This window comes from Marmota flaviventris, chromosome 1 (genome assembly GCF_047511675.1).
Source record: "Marmota flaviventris isolate mMarFla1 chromosome 1, mMarFla1.hap1, whole genome shotgun sequence".
Lineage (NCBI taxonomy): Eukaryota > Metazoa > Chordata > Mammalia > Rodentia > Sciuridae > Marmota > Marmota flaviventris.
Window position 1 is genome coordinate 57208123 of NC_092498.1, and position 17117 is coordinate 57225239.

A 17117-nucleotide genomic window follows, 5' to 3' on the forward strand; every position below is an offset into this window, starting at 1 on the left:
CCAAAGAGAGCAAAAGCAAGTGAGATTTACCTACCTTGGACATAAATAAGACTATTCACTTCAAACATCACAGCTGAGGCAAATTCGTAGCTCCCCCTTCATCACCCATCCTAACACTGGCCTTCAGACACAGAATGCCAAGTGCCAGAGCCTTAGATGACACAGCCAGGACAGAACTCAGTCAATTTAAAGCAAGTTTAAATCAATATTTCAGCAATGGGACAGATGAGCACTTGGGAAACAGCACTGGTGAGAACTAAAGAGTGCTGGTGAAATAGAGGAAAAATTACCCATCGTGAGTGGAGGGGCGCCCACATAGTTTGGGTACTTTCTAAAAAACAAAAAATATTTTCAAAAAGATGACAGAAGACTTTTTAAGGTCTTTGTTATCTACATCTAGGGACAGAGGGATACCCTGATTAAAGCACAGAACGTCCAAATTCCAGGGGAAACCTAGCCATCCCTCTCTAGTTGGAGCAGTTAAGCCTGAAGCGAATCCTCCTAGGTATCAGATTCCTGGCGGTAGCATGCCTGCGCTATTCTTGGCCACCTTCATCTCACCGTAGGGAGCGCAGGAAACTGCTACAGGGATAGGCCCGCTAGCATCATTTCCCAAGAACAGAAATTTAGCTCTCCTGCTTTGGTGACCCCGGAGCTAAGTCTCCACGGTGGTTCTGAGAGCCCGGGGCATGCATCGCGCAGGGTACCCGGGGGCACCGCGGCTCAGATTGAGTTTTGAGTTTTGCATGCCCCGCAGCCTGAGATAGGAAGGCACAGCGTCTCTTGCCCCCAACTTACCTGCATTTAAGGACCCATTGATTTCACCTCCCAGAAGCATCCGCAGAATCCCCAAGATCTACGGTCCACCAGAGACTGATAGGATGAAGGGGATGGTGGCCAGGACGCGAGGTCACCAGGGTCCCCACCCTACGTGGGGTGGGGGACGTGCACACCTACTCGGCTCCCACCCATTAAGCCGACAGGATCTCCACAGGGGCGCCTCAACGTGGGCGACAGGGACCCGAGGAGGGAGGGACACACAAGCAAAACTTTGGGTCCTCTGGCCGCAACTCTGCACGAAAGACAACCCCTTCTTCGGCCCCGAGTCAAGCCGGCCGCTCAGATCCAGGCTCTGGGACTCGGGGTGGCGTGGGCGAGTGGAGCCGCAGCATCTCGGAGCCCCGAGAGCGAGCGCCGCAGCCTCGGTGCTCCGGCACGCGGCGGTGGCCGGGCCGCGCAGCCCCTCCCTGGGCGTGCGGGCTGGCCGCCCGGCGAGCGGGCAGGCTGCAGGGCGCCTCTCTGCTGCCCCTGGCGGCCGCGCGCGCCGCGAGCAGAGCCGAGCCCGGCCGGGCTCCCGAGCGCCGGCCCCTCCTCCTCTCTCCTCCTCCTCCGCCTCCCTCCTCCCATCCCTCCCTCCCTCCCCCTTTCAGAACACTCAATGTCGGAACGTTCCGAAGATGACGTCGGAGCGTTCTCGAATCCCGTGTCTCTCGGCTGCTGCTGCCGAAGGAACAGGGAAAAAGCAACAAGAAGGAAGAGCAATGGCGACACTGGATCGCAAAGTGCCCAGTCCGGAGGCGTTTCTGGGCAAACCCTGGTCCTCCTGGATCGACGCCGCCAAATTACACTGCTCCGACAGTAAGAACCCCACCGCCTCCTCCTCCTTTTATTATCCTGTAACCTTTCCATTCACCTAGAGCCACTGGGAAAAAGTGTGTGTGTGAGAGAGAGAGAGTGGCCCCCGGTGTCCTCCATGCTTCTCCCTCTCTCTCTAAATAAATACACACAGAGACAGATCATCAGTGCACAGAGAGAGGCCCGGCTGCCAGGGCTGTCTGTCTGTCTGTCTGTGCCCCGCTCCCCGTGGCAGCCCGCGGGGTGGGCTTTCGCAGCCCCACGGTGTTATCTGTTTAAAAGGCTACTCTGTTGCTGCTTGCATAGTTTTTTTGGTACCTATCTGGGCCAGGTAGATGGAAACCCAGACTTGGGAGAAAATGTTGCATTGTCAATTTTTGAAAGATTTTCATATACAGTATTTATATCGATCTGTTTGCAAATAAACACTCTCCCTCCCCCCTTGACTTTGGCTTTTTCCCCCCTTTTTTTCCTCATTTTCTTTTTTCCTTTTCTTTTTCATCTGCAGATGTAGATTTAGAAGAGGCTGGAAAAGAGGGTGGAAAAAGCAGGGAGGTTATGAGGCTTAATAAAGAAGGTAAGTGGAGCTACTGGCATTTTAGTGTTAGCATGTGTGGCAGAATCTTCACAGGATTTGGAATATAATGTGAATTGTTCTGCTGGGTACAGAGTGACTAAGGCTTGTCAAAAATTGAGCACGCCCAGGTGACTACTGCTTCATCTTAACTTCTTTCAAAGTATAAATACAACTGGGGGGCACAGGGGGGGAGACTGTGGAAGGCAGAAGTTTGCTGCACTTCAGTTGAAGTCCACGTTTGCACCTTCTGATGCATATCTACCATTCTCCTTTGGAGCATCTTTGCCAAATGGTGGGGGGTCAAAATCCCTGAAATGAGAAGTGGGGCTTCCTTCACAAGCATTCCAGCCTTCCTTGTGGGTAAAATGCACAACAGTTTTAATGAACCCCACATGGTCAGTCATTCCGGTAACCTCTTCTCCACTGAAAAATCATTGTACATGGTAAACCTTTGCAGCAAGTGACATTTGGCCCACTTTGTGTTCCATCACAGATTGTTACGTAGTGACCAGTGTTAGGGGCATCTGTATGTGCAGCACTCCCCACCAAGTTGGTCCCCCATCTGTTTTCACAGCATGGAAATATGGCACCTGAAATGGAACACAATGAGTAGATAGGTCATCTCAGACTGAGACATGTGAGCGAAGTAAAGTGTGCTGGAGCTGGGCATCAAACACACATGGTTGTCATAAATAAATCATATCCTGGTTTGCAAGCCTACCATGTGTAACTCTGGCCTATGGGCTTCAAATGGAACAACTTCAAAGGTAACATTGCTGAAGAAGTGGATGGATTCATGTGAATTGTAATGCGCTAACTAAAGTGTTGTAAACATAATTGACTATAATGGGGGTGGGCGTGCAAAGGGGCAGAAGAGGTTGGGTGTTTTAAAAGTTCAGACATAACTAGGCCATAGGAGCATCTCTCATCCAAAATGAATGGAGAAAAGGCCATTAAACTCCAAAATGGTACCATTCATGAAAGGGAACATCACCCTAAAAGGCAATTGAAACCTGCTTAGAAAAATGGAACTCATTTTGCAGATTGACACCCAAGACAGTTGGTTTTCTGTTCCCAAGCACTTCCTGACCATCCAGTGAGAGGAAATTTTGTGCTTCAGAAAAAATAACATGGAGGTTAAAATGCATGCATATTCAAGGACAGCTCTCTAGCAGGTTTCTGCTAATTAAGCACTTTGGGAACAAAACATTATTCTAAAGATGTTTGCCTCTAAATATCTTAGTGTGATCTTGACATGTGTGTTTAGGATGCACGAGGGAATGATGTCAAGTGGACTTCTTACAAGTGGCAGCTTATTTGTGCTAAATGTCCATGTGTGTTGCCAATGGAAAGAATCCCTAGAGATTGTTTTCTTCGCAAACTCTTGAAGTCTTTAAAAGCTTATAGGACTGAGTTATCAGACCACTGGCAAGGTTTCCACAAGAGATGATGAGGTTGTGAAAACCTTTAAATTAAAGTTGAGTAGAGGTCATGGTATGGCACAGGATTGGCACTTCTCAGGTCTGGGTGATGGATTATGATTATAATGTACAAAATTCATGTTCTTTTCCCTCCTTCCCCCACTTCTATTTCAAAAGACTCTTGTTCTCAGATTTCTTTGCCTCATGAGAAATGGATTCTTTTAAGGAAAAATGAAAAGCTCTCCTTTCCTCAGAAGTCACAAAGGGTATATCCTGCTTATTATGTCCTTTGTCCTGTAAAGGTACAAAGACTTAACTCCTAATTATATGCATTTGCATTATGGACACCCACTGTTCAGTGCAACATACAATTGCTGACTTCACCAAAATAGCCATGCACAGGCTTGATCTCTTTGTTCATGGGCAGATTTGGGTATTTCCTGATGGTCTTTCTGATATATACACACAGTTTTCTTTGTAGATAAATATATATATACTGAATACATATCCCTCCCACCACCACCACTGCCATGAAGAATGTAAGGGTTGATCTGATACTCTATGTCAGGGTGTTTGGAGGCCTGGATCTCCAGTAACCCTGGCTGCATGTCTTGCCGTGGGCCAACTTGTTGGGTTATCCTATGGCAGTTCTTGGACTGGACACGTGTTTGTGGATGGGTCTCTGCAGGACACAAAATGGCCTGTCTGTGACTCTGTATATATAAACACATAGATTGACCATGCTGCTGTTGGCAGCTAGCAGGTCTTGAGAAGACATTTGGGCTTTAATGGCAATTAATGAATAAAATAAAGTTTAGGAATTACAACTGAGAAACAAAGGGATATGATATCTAGGGTAAAATATATATAACAAAATGTACCATTTCAACTATTTCTGAGTATACAGTTCAGTGTCAGTGAGTATATGCATAGTGTTGTACAATGAGCACCACTACCATTTCGCAAGTTTTTCACCATCTTAACCAGAAATTCTGTACTCATTAAACAATAATTTCCCATTTCCCCCTTCCCCTTAATCCTGGTGTCCACGTTCTACTTTCTATCTCTATGAAGTTGCCCATTCTAGAGACCTCATGTAAGTGAAAGCATACAATAATTGCCCTCTTGTGTCTGCTTCTTTCACTTAGCATAGTGTTTTCAAGGTTCATCTGTGTTGTAGTAAGTATCGGTACTTCATTCCCTTTTCAGGCTGTTTCCATTGTATATATACTACATTTTTTAAAAATCCACTCATCTGTTGATAGACATTTGGGTTGTTTCCACCTTTTGGCTATTATGAATAATGTTGCCGTGAACAATGGTGTGATGTGATTTTTTTTTTTAATATGTAAGCTCAGTAAGGGAAGTTAGGCTAGAAATGTGAAATAAGAATCATTTTGCTTTCTGCCTGTCTGGCCACAGTTTTGGAAGACATAGCAAGCATTTGCAGACTTTTCAAATAACGACGTGGTTATTGTAATATAGTTCCTTTCCCATCCCATGTCCCTTTAACCTTTTTTTATTTCAATTCCCCACCTTTATCGGGTAGGAAATGTTAACAGAATGCTTTGAAATCTCTATAATAAAGTCTTCACATCAAAGTTATTATTTCATCCAAAGTTACCTAAAATTATGGTCAAGTGGAATTCTGCACATGTTTGAACCTTGCCAGGTCATCACCTGGGTGCAGAAGTTGTCACTAATTCCATACTTGGATGTGCTTATACAAGGTTCTCTCCAGAGCAGCCTGGGAGGTAAGAGAGAAGGAGAGAGAAAAAGAGAACACTCAGAGTTAGCTTCCTGAATTCTGATATATGCCCAAGGAAACATTTCCTTCTCTGGGCTTATTCTCTCCTCTGTAAAGTAAGAGGGTGGGACTAAATGTCCTCCACGGCTCCTCTGAGACCTCTGAACCTGAGCTTCTCCATTGAATGTACCTGCCTTTGAGATGCTATTATAGCAGACAAGTTGTTTCTAAATAAACTTTAAAATAAAGTAGATAAAATAAGCCCTCACATTTAAAATACCTGAAACTCCTTCAGAAGTATAAAGAATAATTGAGTATATTTTCTCAGTTTTTTACTTCTTGGTGGCAAAAATTACTGCATCTCATACACAAGCATAGTCTACTGCACATAGTTATGAATGGTCTGTGGCCTTCAGTGCTCTAAAAAAAAGTGAGGGTTTGAGTCCAAAACCCAGTGGAATGTGTCTCCCCTAGTGAGCAGGGCCTTGGCCTCAGGCAGCTTAGATCAATCAAGCCGTCAGCTTTCCCAGGAGCAGGGGTCCCAGAAACCTTATTAGTCTAATGTACCACATGGACTGTGTTTATGATAGAATATTCCAAGGAAGGCCATTCTTCTGTGCTGACCTTTTAAAATAAGTTTCTCTCCTCCACTTGGTGGATTTACCTGAGGACTTTTTTCCCCCAAGCTAATAGGGAAAAAAGCCCTCGGTGATTTAGAAAGATGTTCCCAATTTCTAATTGCTTTACCTGAACTTTTTTTTTTTTTTCTTTTAAGATTGCCAGTTCTTTCCTAAGTTAAGAAATACCAATTTTTTCTTTTAAGAATGCCAGTTTGAGGAAAGCCAAGGCAGGACAATCAAAAGTTTGAGGGCAGCCTGGGCAACTTAGTGAGATCCTGCCCCAAAACAAAAAGGGCTTGGAATATATCTCAGTTGTAGAGTTCAATCCCCAATACTGGGTGCGGGGATGGAGGTGGGGAGGGAGTCAATTCATAAATAAGGAGCAGGCTCTTAAGTGTCTTCAGCTACAAAATGAGATAAAAACAGGGTTGTTTTGAGGATTGAGATGATATGAAAGGGCTTAACACATAGGATGTGCTTAATGAATGTTTGCTTTTATCCTTTTTATTATGATGATTATCACCGTTTATTAATGAAGCTAGTTCTAGAAAATTATTATTCTAATTAACTTAGGTTTTTAACTAATCTATGATGAAGACAAAAGAGACTTTATTTATAGAGCAATATCAACATTTTTAATGGAGTACCACTAATAAGCAGTCATTGATAAGTTTTATCAAGAGCTAAAAAAATAGGCATTTTAAGGTATATGACTTAAGAGTTTACGTAGTCCCCCCACCCCGCCCCCTGCCAGGAATGGAGAGGTTTAAATTTTTTTTTCTTTTTTTTTTTTAATGAGTATAAGTTGTTTTATCACTGAGAAAAGTATGACCTCAGTAGATTCTTGTTTGGGTGTTTTGGAAGCCCACACCTCAGTAGATCCTTGTTTGGGTGTTTTGGAAGCCCACACTTGTGACTCTGGGCATTTGTCTGCATTTTAGTGTTCCCACATGTTTTGGGTTGATGCAATTAAACTAGTGCCATGCTTCCAATTGAAAACTGTGCTGTTGGAGCCGTAAGATCTTACTGTGACTGTAAGTTTGATGTTCTCCTGAGAGGCTGGTGGAATTGGGCTGGAGTACAGGAGGGAGCAGGGAACATGGGAACATGTTCTGTTCAGGTTTAGGATCCTGTAGTTATGGCTAGATGGGAGCAAATTGGAGGAAAAGTGGCAGCTGACCTGGTAAGATGGAAGTGTTCCCTGAGCCAGGGAAAGCCAGGGACGAGCTGTGGAGACTTATGGGAAGCTGCATCCAGCTTCCCTTTATCATTATACAGACAATTCTGTATCTATGTTAACAAGAGATGGGAAGACAGGGATGACACAGATCCACCTCATTTCCACCATTAGTTTCACCTTCATCCTGCATTGAGCCTTCCTTCCTCCCCTTTTGCTTGGGTGTCAACATTTGTCCACTTTAGCATGTCATTATCTTCTCACTTCTCTTGCCCTGGGTTTGGGATGGAGGGAAAGGAGAGATGGGGAGAGTTAAAGGTGGTAGAGAGGAAAGATGAAAAGGAGCCCAAAATAAGGGCTTGGCAAATGAATAAGCTTTACGGTCACATCCGACTGGTGGAACCGAGGGCAAGCAAAGCTGAGAAAGGACAGCCCCACCATCTAGTTTGAAAAAATACAAAGCTTTTGAAATGAGTCTCTTTATACACACAAGTATTTCCATGTGTCTGTGTTCCCATGTGGAGAAAATGTGGCTCTAGGTCCTTTCAGAACAGGAAGTTAGGGTGGGCACTCTGTGTACACAGCATTGCCCTCAATACAAGTTGGACTGTGCCAGGGTCTCAGCATGTGTCATTCATTCTCTGAGAATAAAATTTTACCTCTGCATATATAGACTGTTACATACATTCATTAGAGCTGCATTTAAAAAAGTAGTGTTCACATTATAAAATTCAAAGGGATAGAGTTACTGTGGGAAGTAAGTCTCTTTACCCTGACCCCATTAGCTCGTGTATTCTCCCAAAAGTATTGTGTGCATTTGAGTAAATACGTGTATAATTTTGTCTTGTTCCTACATGAATGATGGAAAGCTGTAAGGACTGTCTAGTATCCTGCTGTTTCCATTCATCTTAGAGAGCTGTCCAGGTTGGTTCATAAGGAGTTGCCACATTCTCTTTTTGGTGCCTGCATGTACTAAGCCTCTGGGTGTCTGGCTAAATTTTAAATACACTCTATATTGTCTTCTTGGCTTCTTCCTGTGTGGAGTGAGCTGGCCCAATGGGAGAGAGCTCACTGTGCTAGACATGGGACACAGCAGTGGAAGGTACATCCTGCCCTCAGGGAGCTTCCCTCCTAACAGCAAAAGCAGAGTTTTAAAAAGTCATGGTGACTGGGATCAGTGCTCTGAAAGGGAAACTTGGGGTGCTGTTGAAGAGCATGGCAAGAGGACCCAGTTTAGGTTAGGAACTCAATAAAGCCCTCCCTGGAGAAATTTTGTTTTATTTAAGTGAAAGGCTGGAAGAGGAATGGAAGGTACCCATGTGTGGGGCAGGTTAGAGTTAGAGGAAACAATGTGTGTGGAGGCTCAAAGTGCAAGAGAATACAGAATGTTCTAGAAACTAAAAAGTCTGTTGTTAGAGTGAAGATAACAGAATAGTGACACTACTGACATTTCAAATCAGTGACTTCTTTTTGGAGGGGACTATCCTGTGCATTGTAGGGTGTTGAGCTGCATCTTCTACCCACTAGGTTCCAGTAGTGACTCCTTCCTCCCCTCCAAGTTTGGACAACCAAAAATGTCTACAGACATTGCCAAATGTCCTCTAGTCTCACCCTGGTAGGGAATCATTGGTGAAGCTAGAAAGGTAAGGAGCCAGCAAAATAGAGAAAAATACAGGAATATTCCGCTAACAGCATGTCTTGGTTTTAAAGCCTAGATAAGTTGTCTATAAGTCAGCCTCAGCAACTGCTCAGCACTGTGGACTGTGCCTGTACTGTAACTGGTGCTGGGCTACACTTGGGAGGGTCCAAAGGGCCTCCAGGAACTCTCCTCCAAAGGTTTACAAGACGACTGCTCCAAAGCTTTGGTGCCCTCTGTAGTCAGTGGCGACCATGGGGAGATGCAAGTTCTCATTCTGGGTGGCCCAGCCCTCTCTCACTGTGGGGAGAGGAGACCCCAAAGCGCCAATTCTGATAATGATGGCATTTATTATCTGCCGGTGCCTGATGTCAGAAGCACCATGGTGAAGAATTAAAGATTTCAGTTTATATTGAAAGTCAGGCTGGAAGAACCACTGGCATCCTCTGCAGTTTGATTACCCATGGGATATGTCTGAAATGGGGATGCACATGGCTGAGAGCAAGCAGCTGGCTTCAAGACTTCCATGTTAAGGACTGGAAAATAGGAAGGACAGGGAAGGTCCGCTTCAGAGGGCCTCTGGTTTGTGCCACATGGTGTACGGTGTCATTTAGGACTGGGGGGCCTCGCTGACTCTTCAGCCATGGCTCTCAGGAGCCTGTTTTTTCTGCTGCAGAACTGATTTAGAGAAGAGAAGCAGATTTATTTCTGCATGCTTTTCTGTGTAGCTTGCATTTATGTCCTCTGAGTAACCTTTCACTTATGACGTTTTGTTTCATTTGTGATGTCCTGAAGTGGACACAAAATGGTACTAGCCGACACAGGGAGACCCCATCCTAGTCAAATGCCTCCTATCCAAGGACCCCACCCTCTGAAGAGGCCCAGTGTTTACATCTGGGAACAATGATCATTCAGTAACGACAGTAATCAAACATAGATTGGATTGGGAGAGCGTTAGCCAGTGGGTTGGATTTTTTTTTCCAAATACTGTAGAAACAGAATGGCAAGAACTGACTTCTGTGCCTGTCTTCTAAAACTCGGCACAGTGTTCTGCCCATGTCGGGCTCCCAGCTAATGCTGTTTGGCTGGCTTTCTCTTTCTGTCTTCTGTGGCAGGACTCAGACTGGCCACTTCTGCCAAAGGGACCTGCATTTGGACCCTAAGGCATTTGAGCTCATGATGAGAGTTCTGGAAGTTCCTTCCTTCGAGCTGTCTGAGGCTAAGGCCTGGGATCCTACACATTCAGAGGCCAGACCTGGCTCACCCAGTGGCCCATAGGTAAAGCTGGAATCCCGCTGGGGACAAAGCATTTGTTTTTATGGAGATGCTTTATCCTTGTGGTTTCATAACACAATTCTACTTGTTGATTTTAAGGGACAGGTTGCTTAAGGAGAAAAAGGAAACCAAATAAAACAGTTCATCCAGTCTCCTCAGGACAGGATGAATTGGCATCAGGTCACTGTAATGGGGAAGATAAAAATGAGTCAATGGTGGGCTCTTTGAACAACAGAAGCAGTTATCAGTCTCCCTGCTTCTGTAAAGCCAGTTGTGAATCTGCGAACATTAAGTGCAAGGACACCCTCAGCCAGGAGCAGTGTGACCTGCTGCAATACACCAACACACCCCCACACCTGAGCTGGGGTGGGGAGACAGGACATCCAGTGTGGTGGCTCTGACCAGGTCAGTCCAGCATTGCAGGGTATGCTCAGCAGTTGAGACCCTGTTCCCAGTTTGGTCATGTCAGATCAGGGTGATATCCAGCTCTCTTTTTTTTTTAAAGTGTGCTGGCCACAAAAGGACAGATACTGCCTGAGTCCACGTAAATGAGGTTCCTAGAAGAGTCACATTCAGAGAGAGTAGAATGGCAGATGCCAGGGCTGGGGTGGGGAGGGAGATGGGGAGTTAATATTTAGTGGACACACTTTCAGTTAAAGAAGCTGAAAAAGTTGTGGAGATGGATGTTAGTGACAGCTGGACAGCATTGTGAATGTATGTAATGCCACAGAACTGTGCACTTAAAAAGGGCTAAGATGGTAAATGTTATGTGTATTTTACTACACACACACAAAGTTCATCGGCATTGCAGAATGGAGAGATTCACGAAGCAATATTTAAATCTTGACTCTGCCACTTCCTAGCTGTGTCTTAAATTCAGCCTTAATTTCCTTATTTTCAGAATAGGAATGACAGTCTCTCTCCGAGTTGTAAAAATAAATGAGTTACTTCTGGCATACAGTAGGCACTCAATAATATAAGCTTTTGTTATGATAATTGTTATTTTTTATGAGGCACTTGGATCTTCTTTGCTATACCAGAGCTGTCACTTTCCGAGGGACAGACTGTGTCCCAGCTGCTTCAGGAGTGTGCCCAGGGTCACTAGGCATCTTTTATCTTTTACGTCCATGGTTCTATAAGGATCCCAGGAACAAAAGCAAAAGGAGTTGAACCTGGGTCCCTGTATTTTTTTTTTCCAAGAGTGAAACTGTCTTACAAAGTGTTTATTCTGGGACCCCCAGGGTATCGCCTAGGCACTTGGAATCCCAGCCCCTAGGTTGTGGTCATGCTGACCCAGAACTACTGACAGAGTGAAGCACAGGAACCAGGGACTCACATTTCAAACTGGCTGCTCCGGGGACTGTGGTAACTGAATGTTGAAATTTGCTCACTGATTGGAGAAGTGGCTGTCAACCCTGCCCACCCTGAATCCCTGGGGAAGCTTTTGGATAGCAAAGATACCAGGCCTGCTTGCAGAGATTCTGCTTGCATAGGTCTAGGTCGAGGGGTTCTCAGGGAACAGTGTGTGTGTGTTGTTTTAAAATAACAATCCTAGCTGCCATTCATTGGGCATTGGCTAGTGCCAGGCACAGGCTAAATGTGTGTTTTCTCATTCGGCCCTTACGAGCACCCTGTGACACAAATCCCATACTTAACCCCATTTTAGAGATTAGGAAGCTGGAGCCCAGAGAGGTGAAGTGATTTACTTAAGGTGATATAACTGGAAAGTAGCAGAGCCAGAATTTGAACCCAGAGGCAGGGTCATTCCAGAGGCTGCACTCCAATCCCAGTATCATATAATGTCTGTCATCCTGGGAAGTAAGATTCAGACTAAGATGAAGCAAACAGGCACCTAAAACACATGCTTAAGGAGGCACTCACATGCAACCTTAAATGTTGCACCTGAGCACCTGGCTTGCCTCATCCAGCCCAGCCCTGCTTGGGAGAGCATGCCCTGTAAGCAGAATAGTGCAGATGGAGCAGCTGTCTTTCCCTTGTGAGCCTGTGGCCAGCTGAGGGGGCCCTGGGTGGCCCTGTCAATGAAAGGCTTTCTTATCCCAGGGTCCCAGCTTTGGGGCCTCTGTGGCCAGAGTGCTGGCCTCAGGGAAATCACAGGAGCTGATGCAAACTGTTCCTTTTTGGAAGAAGGTGTTAGCAAAGATGGTTGCCAGGCAACTCCAGGGACATCTATCTACAGTGATGATTTCTCTCTTTTTTCCCCCTTTTGAACATCTTCTAGGCTGCTGTTCAGTTTGCCTCTTGGTGTTAGGATTGTTAGTATTTTCATGAAGGGTGCACTCTCCTTTGGATGATGGAGTGGAGATAGCTTTTCAATACCCACCACGTTCAAGGTGTCCTTTTGATGGTGATATGCCTGTTAAGTGGGTGTGAAAGTCCTTTGCCTTCTTCAGCCACAGCATGCCCTAGTTGTCACTGGCTCTGAGGGGTAGTGATAAAGAAAATTCTTTAGAGTGGCTGAGAAACACACAGAATGTGTCTCCCACACGAGGATGGGGAGATGTGGCAGTGATCAGCTCTGTGACTCTGGGTTTCACCTGCTCTTCATTAACCAGGCCACTTGAGCATTTTATATGTGATGGCCTTGCTGGTCCCAAAAAAGCTGGTGTTTCCTCCCTGCTCCCCGTCATGTTCAGAGACTAGGGGACTCTTTGACATGTGTTCCCTCTTCATTCTTCCTCTCTCCTACTTAGTCACTTCCTCTGTGTGGGGTTTCAGGTGACGCCTGCTGGCTGCTGATTTGATTCTTCCTGCCCCAGACTAGCAGGAAGAAAATGAGACATTGGGAAAGTGGCCCTGGTCACTTTTTGGTAAAGTTGGTTCCATATGGCCTACCCACAAACAAGAATCCTATTAGCTGTGTTCCCAGACTCAGGCCCTGTCCTTATGAGCTTCCCTTCCCCCTCCCCCATGCCACCGTGTCCTCCATCTTTTGCAGAAGCAGGGCGGGACCCACAGAGAACTCGAATGCAACTGAGTGCTGCCACTTTCCATGGATGAGACAAAAGACTTAAAGGCAAAGACGAGCCCAACATAAAATAATCAGGCTTAAGCAGATGGAGGGCTCTCCGCTTTCCAAATGGGGCTATTGGATATCTCTTTAAACAGAAGACAGCCTTAGATCTTTATGAAAACTGTGTTTCCTTTAGGAAAGTTTTAGTGGTATCTACTTCTCCGCCTGTGCAGCCAGCTCCTCGTGTCCTCCCTCTCCCCTTGTCTGTGGACACCTGCTGCTTACTCACACCTAGCCATTCCCTCTGTGGTGATTCTGCAGTGACTGCCACCAGTCCTGACCTCTCCTTACAGAGAGCTCTCTGCCCTCTCTGAAGGCTGTACTGGAGACATCCTCATCGGTGTCTGTATGCACCCCACACTCCCTAGCCCAAGTGCCAGGGCAAAGCCTGTGTGTTTTTCCTTCTTCACTCTCTTGAGAAAGCCCTCCACCATCTTCTCCACTCCCTTCCACTTCCCGGCATCGCCTGCCACCGTCTCCTGGCCTACCTGGGCTTTTGTGCAAGGCACTTCATGGGTCTCCCTGTCTCTGCCTTCCCTGCCCATCATTTCAAAATTAATCTCCCAGAAATTCACATTTATTAGCTTGTTCTGTAAATGACCATCCTCCTTTACTTCCTGGTCAACCATAGTTAGTGCAGCCCTTCAGGTGTCAGCACCTCAGCCCTTCACATCCTGGTAGGTGGACTGTCCATCACAGATGGCCTGGTCACATTCCTTCCCTCTCTCCTTCTGCCCTCTGCCTCCAGGGCCTTCTCCCTTCACCCTACGTCCCTTGTTCTGCAGGGCCCAGCCCATACTCCAGGGATTCCTTCCCACCTCTCAGGCCACACAACCTGAGGACCTGCTCTTGGACCTTGTGCTGCAGGCTGTCCCCACTGTGCATTTTGGTTTCTAAATCTTACAGTTCCTTGAGCCGCCACAGTCCACCTGTGTCTTGTCTTCATAACTGCGTTCGAATCTTCAGGGAGGAGGGACCTTATCTTCCCTTTGTGTTTCCTGAGTTATCTTTGAACCAGCAGAGTGCTACAGTTTGACTAAGTATCAAATTTATTTTTCAGGCATGTTTCTTGATATTGCTTGTGCTTTCACACTTTTTCTTTTTTAAAAAGAAAAATAAAACTGGCTAAAATAGCATAACATTTACCATCTTAACCATTTCTAAGTGTATAGTTCATTTGCGTAACCAAGCTCCAGAACTCTTTCATCTTGCAAACTGAAACTGTACCCACTGAAAAAAAGTCTCCCTTTTTGTATTTTCATCTTAAAAACAGTCTGAAGATGGCCTACAAGTTTCTTTGATTCACCACCTGCTATTTTGAGGGTGTTGAAATTCTAACCGCTGAGAGGACCTGAAGTTTCTATTCAGGTGGATATTTGGAGCCACACTGCAAAAGAGCCCAGCTCAGCTTAGGTATGAACCCAGCATCCTCCGTGGGTTCCTAGGTCTACAGAGAAAATTCAGCAGATAAGAACAATCATGGGGACTCAGAGTCACAGACACCTTTGAGCAAACTGAAGTCCCCTGTTTAATTTTAAGTGGCAGTCCTCACCTGCACCCTTGTGTGTTTGGAACCCTTCCAACTCAATGTTAATGTTAACATTTTTCACACACATAAAAAGTTGAAATAATACTATCGTGGTCACATCTACTTGTATATAGCGATATAGAGCCATATATTTCTTAATAATATATATATATATATATATATATATATATATATATATATATATATATATTCAGCATTTGAAAATAAGTTGTTGACACTTTATCTCTAAATATTTAGCATTTTGCCACATCATGATTGTTTCCTTGAGCTAGTCACTTAAGTTTTCAGAGCTTCATCTTATATAAATATACCTATGTATGTTTGCTGAACTATTTGGTATGTTGCAGACAGCTGGACACTTGACCCCTAAATATTACGGTCTGTAACTTCTTACAATTAAAGACATTTTTTCTAATTGTAACCATAATACTAGGGTCACGCTTAGAAAACTAACAGCAATTCCCTAATAGTATCAAATATCAAACCCACTTTCAATATTAGTTTCCTTATTGCCTCCTCCCTCCCCCAAAATTTTATAGGTGCTTTCTTCAAACTAGGATTTTGTCAGGATTCACGCATTGCATTTATTTGTTATGCCTCTCTAGTCACTTTTAATCTAGAATAGTACCTCCACCCCATATGTGATATATGAATATATGTATAGATTTCTCGATATACATATATACAACGTGGCCGGTTAGAATGTTTCACATTCTGTTCTGCCAGATCACTTCCTTGTGGTGTTGTTTACCTTGTTTTGTCTGCTCCCTGTTTCCCCCTCACACAGGAAGTTACAGCTAAAATCTCAATTAGATTCGGGCCCAGCATTTTGGCAAGAGTACATACCAGGTGATTTTGAGTACTTCATTACACATCTCATCAGGAGCACTTGATGTCAGGGTGCCCTGTTGTTAGTTATCGATCACCACTTGAAAGTAGTGGCCACCTCTCTCCATTACAAAGATGTGTTTTCCTTCTGCAATTAGCATGTCATTCTGTGGGTGATGCTTTGGCACTAAACGAATATCCTATTCCCCAGTGGGAAGTTAGGGAATCCTCTGGGCACCCATTGATGACTCTTGTCTGAATCAGTTATTTCTTTAGGGACGGTCACTTTCAAATTTTGTTCTTCCAAACTACTCTTATTGGACAACATTCTTCTATAAAGACCCCTTTCTCACCATCAGGGGGTATGAACTACTGTTTTCAATTCCTTCTAAAAGGCAGAGTAAAGTTTTTGCCTTTAATTACCAACTTTCAGAGGAAGGAGCTGAACACCATGATTCTGAAGCTAAGGAAGGGCAGAACACACAGAGGAACCTTACCCCCCACACTCAAGGGACCCTCATTTGAATTTGAGGAAGGAAAAAGATAATTACACTTAAAATAATCCAGCTCCTACTTTCCAGCTAGAGCCTACTATTTAGCCTGGGTCAGATGAACCACTGAAGTGAAATTGCAGACCAAGATGAGCATTGCCCTGTGTGCTATGAAGCTAGGGTGGTGCTCCCTCAGCACTGGCTCAGTACAAAGTGACTGGTCGCCCTGGATGTGGAAGGCACGCGGCTGGGCGCTGTGTGGGGTGTGAGTGGGACGGCTGTGGCCGCTGCCCTCCTGGAACTCGCCACACTGCTTGCTGGGAGTTCTGGTGCTACAGAGAGAATGAAGTGGAGCTTGAGTGTCCTGGTGACCAGAGGAAGAAGGGATTTCAGTCTGTGGTCAGCGAGACCTTTGACCTGAGGGCAGGGACGGTTTGGTTTGGGTTCTACCTGGAGCACTGGGAAAGGTATGTAGTGGAAGACAAGTTGTTGTTTGAAGAGTGAAGGATTGATTGCTCCACACAGGGGTGGCAAAGATGGCTGGGAATGGACATCAGGGATTCTGTAGGGAAGAGCATAAGCCAAGTCCATGAGGGCTGCGAGTTCCCCAGGAGGTTGCTTGTGGAAACAGGAATTCTGTGAGATTCCATTAATGCCAAGGAGTTGCAGTTCCTGATTATTCCACTTGTACACTCACTTGACACCTAGCCCACTGCACTTCTTTATGAAGTAGGGTTTTTCAGGAAACAGGCTCCCTCTCTTTTTACAGTCATATTTGTATATGCTTTGATTTTTCGGCTCAGGGTTCTGGGGAAGAATTATTCTCCTTTTCTCTCAGACACACACATTTAACGTCTAGCTACCCAATTGATTTGTAAGTATATTTTTCTGTTATAATCATGTTGTGCTAGTAAATATTTAACAATATGCTCTCCAAAAAAATGTTTTGCTCATATATATGCTTATTATAAATTTTAAAATGCTGCTTTGCATACAATTTACAAATAGCGAAATATTTAAAGCTATCATAAATTCCACATAACCAATAGCTTCTCACCAAATGCTTTTGTTGAGTTTTGTTTAAATTCTTGTGTCCTGTGGCCAACCTAAGACTTTAGTTGAAGAATAAG

At 44.8% G+C, this 17117-nt stretch overlaps 1 protein-coding gene across 8 annotated transcripts in view; it reads left to right on the forward strand.

Annotated features, from left to right (window-relative positions):
* The first annotated feature begins 1440 nt into the window (after positions 1 to 1440).
* Atxn7l1 (ataxin 7 like 1) overlaps positions 1441 to 17117 on the forward strand; it is a 243741-nt gene continuing 228064 nt past the window's right edge. For all 8 annotated transcript variants that reach the window (XM_071613132.1, XM_071613070.1, XM_071613076.1 and 5 more), the window contains exons 1-2: positions 1441 to 1638; positions 2144 to 2212. In XM_071613132.1, the coding sequence (XP_071469233.1) occupies positions 1458 to 1638; positions 2144 to 2212 (250 nt within the window). In that variant the 5' untranslated portion in view covers positions 1441 to 1457. The remainder of the gene's footprint in view (positions 1639 to 2143; positions 2213 to 17117) is intronic.